General features: G+C 37.4%; 1 protein-coding gene across 1 annotated transcript in view; it reads right to left on the reverse strand.

Annotated features, from left to right (window-relative positions):
• Nucleotides 1-473: 473 nt before the first annotated feature.
• LOC107558927 (fibroin heavy chain-like) overlaps nucleotides 474-2,754 on the reverse strand; it is a 6,262-nt gene continuing 3,981 nt past the window's right edge. The window contains exons 7-8 of the mRNA XM_016242629.1: nucleotides 617-677; nucleotides 474-492 (exon numbers count right to left, since the gene is read on the reverse strand). Coding sequence (XP_016098115.1) covers nucleotides 474-492; nucleotides 617-677 — 80 coding nt within the window. The remainder of the gene's footprint in view (nucleotides 493-616; nucleotides 678-2,754) is intronic.

Consider the following 2,754-nt stretch of genomic DNA (forward strand, 5'->3'; position numbering starts at 1 on the left):
CATTTGTTAAAACAATTAAAAAGCTCCCAATTATCATAATAACAGAGTTATAATAATCTGGTCCATTCGTAGGTTTCCTGACCCGCAGGTTTTCTGGGCTCCAAATGGACATTAAAGATATGTGTACTGATGTGTTATGAGTGTATTAGTAATGATGCCCTCTGGCCCTCTGCCATCCTCATTGCTGCTAATTGAGCCGTGTGAAAGCTTGAATGGTAAAAGTTACTTAAATTGACATGTGGCTATAAAATAAAAAACACCATAATGACTGGGGCTAACAATAACTAAGCCACCTTATGATTTAAGGAACAAAAAGAACGCCTGTGGAAACAGCAGTGGTAGACAAACTTATATGAAATCCTTCATACATAAATTGTTGCATTGACATTGATTTTCATGGATGTCATATTTGAGATTGGCAGTGTTTGAACTCTAGCATTGTTTTATGCCATTCTTTTGTTGCTGTAAGCATCTTATGGTGGTGAGAGTGGACTGCATGGGGGGCAACAGGAGGAGATAAGGTTACGTGTGAAAACGGTCTTTGAGCCGTGCTGGCTTGTCAATCAGAGCAAACATGCATTATCATGACATTGTGAGTGAAGTTAACCCTCCTGACCTCATCTCTGTGCCTCTCTTCTGTTGCTTTGTAGGATTGCTGAGGCCGAAGGCCATCATGTCTGTGGACACAAATGGAGGTTTGGCAAGGTACATTTTGTGTGTGTGAATGTGGCTGTACATTAAGATTTCTTTCTGTTATACTTTATGTAGCCTTCAGAGAGACCTTATACTAAAAGGTTAATCCCTCTGCAAGACTGGATATTGCTTTCAAAAGCACATCATTATATACATTCGACTGCCACTTATAAATCTAACATATCAGATGTATAACGTCTTGAAAGTGCACTACAAAGTATGGTCATCTTTATTTTCAAACTAATGGAAGCACTTCATGTAAAAGACATCTAACTTTGAAGTGATCACAGTTATAATTGCTGATTAGACACAGTTTGAGAACTGCCAGTTATCAGCTAAAGTTGTCTGGCAGTTGGCACTTTGATATATGCTTAGAAACATGAATTAGTTATTAATGTCCTCTCGTTTTAAAGCTGTAACAGTCTCATGACAGTCTAAGCAAGATATTGGCAAACTTGGCATAGAGGGAAAATACTGATTGAATCAGAACATCTGTGACCGAGCAGAGCAACTACTAAACAACAACTGTGAATTGTTCATAAAGCTAAACTTTATTGTTGGGCTGCCATTTTGACAGCACTTTTATCCAAGACTAAAACACCATAATATACAACTGTGCAAAAAGCACATGGATTTCTAGTCCTATGGATGATGTGATGAGACCGACTATTTCCAATCACCAATCTTAAAGCCCATTGATTTTTAGGAAAGTGTTTTCAGCCTTCTGATTCCCCAGAGATTTCCTGCGTTTTATCAGAGCTGGAAGCTTTACTCCTTGAAGGTGTGGTATAATATCCCGTGACACTAGTTCAAGATGTTTATGCTAGCATTCCCAGCAAGACTAAAGTATTCTAAGAATATGTGTATATGTGTTCTGTTGAAGAAATGCAAATAAATTGGGATTTTCAATTACTCTTTTGTTCCAATAGGTGGCGACAAGTGATGTCTTTCTAAGGGAGTTATAATTGTACAATTGACTCAACTGATTCGTTTAAAAACGCGGATTGATTCAGGAACGTTGATTGTGTTTATGAGTGAGTGATTGATTGATTCATTCAATCGATTCACTATAAACACTAAATCATTCTGGAACCAAACACATTGTTTTTTTATGAGTGAGTCACTGAATTATTCACTCAGCTGATTTATTCAAAATCACAGATTCATCCAGGAAACAAGTAACTGAATTGTTCACACAAATGATTAATTCAAAAGCACCAATTCCTTTAGGAACGAGACAAGTGACTGAGTCAATGAATTGTTCATTCAAGTGATTCGTTCAAACACATTGTTTCATTCAGGATCCTACTGCGTGGTGCACTTTGGACTATACAAACAGACGGATTAAACTGGCATAATTTTATCAAAAAAATGTAAGTTGCTCTATATTCTTGTTTGTTAAACTTGAAAGCAATATCAAATTGGTCTAATTATGATCACAGCTCTTGAATAGCACTCGTGATATTACTTAAATACAGGCTGTAATTTTTGTGCATTTGTCTTGGTGTGCATGATGAATTTTTGACATCATTTCTATATAATGACTTTACTATCAAGCAAGTAAATCCATCTAATGGAAATGAACAGCAGTTACACCGAGTGCTGAATGAATAACACATCTAGCAAACACATACAAACCAAAGGCACTGCAAGCATGTCTGTCACAGTGTTTGGTTGTGGTGCCCTGGACTGGCCACTTGAGGGCGCTCTTCCTGTTTCTATGTTGTATGTGTTAAACTCCATTTCCCATAGTCCCCTGCTCGTTAATTCTGTTCTGATCAGTAGCACCTGTTTATCATTTACTCATTATCCCAGCTATATATACCATGCTCACTCTGTTTGTCATTGCGTCTTGATTATATTGTCTTCTGAGTTCTTGTTGTCTAGTTACTTCGTGTTCTCTGGTCCCTATGTTTTGGATTACCTTTTGCCACGTTTTTGTTCTGTTCTGTTTAGTTATATGTTAATAAAACTGCACTTGGATCTTACCTCGTCTCTCCTGGCATTCCGTGACAGAATCAAGACGCCACTACTAGATCCAGCAGTTTGTTTTTCTTTTTA

This window comes from Sinocyclocheilus grahami, unplaced genomic scaffold (assembly GCF_001515645.1).
Source record: "Sinocyclocheilus grahami isolate Dianchi unplaced genomic scaffold, SAMN03320097.WGS_v1.1 scaffold667.1, whole genome shotgun sequence".
In the NCBI taxonomy this organism is placed as follows: Eukaryota; Metazoa; Chordata; class Actinopteri; order Cypriniformes; family Cyprinidae; genus Sinocyclocheilus; species Sinocyclocheilus grahami.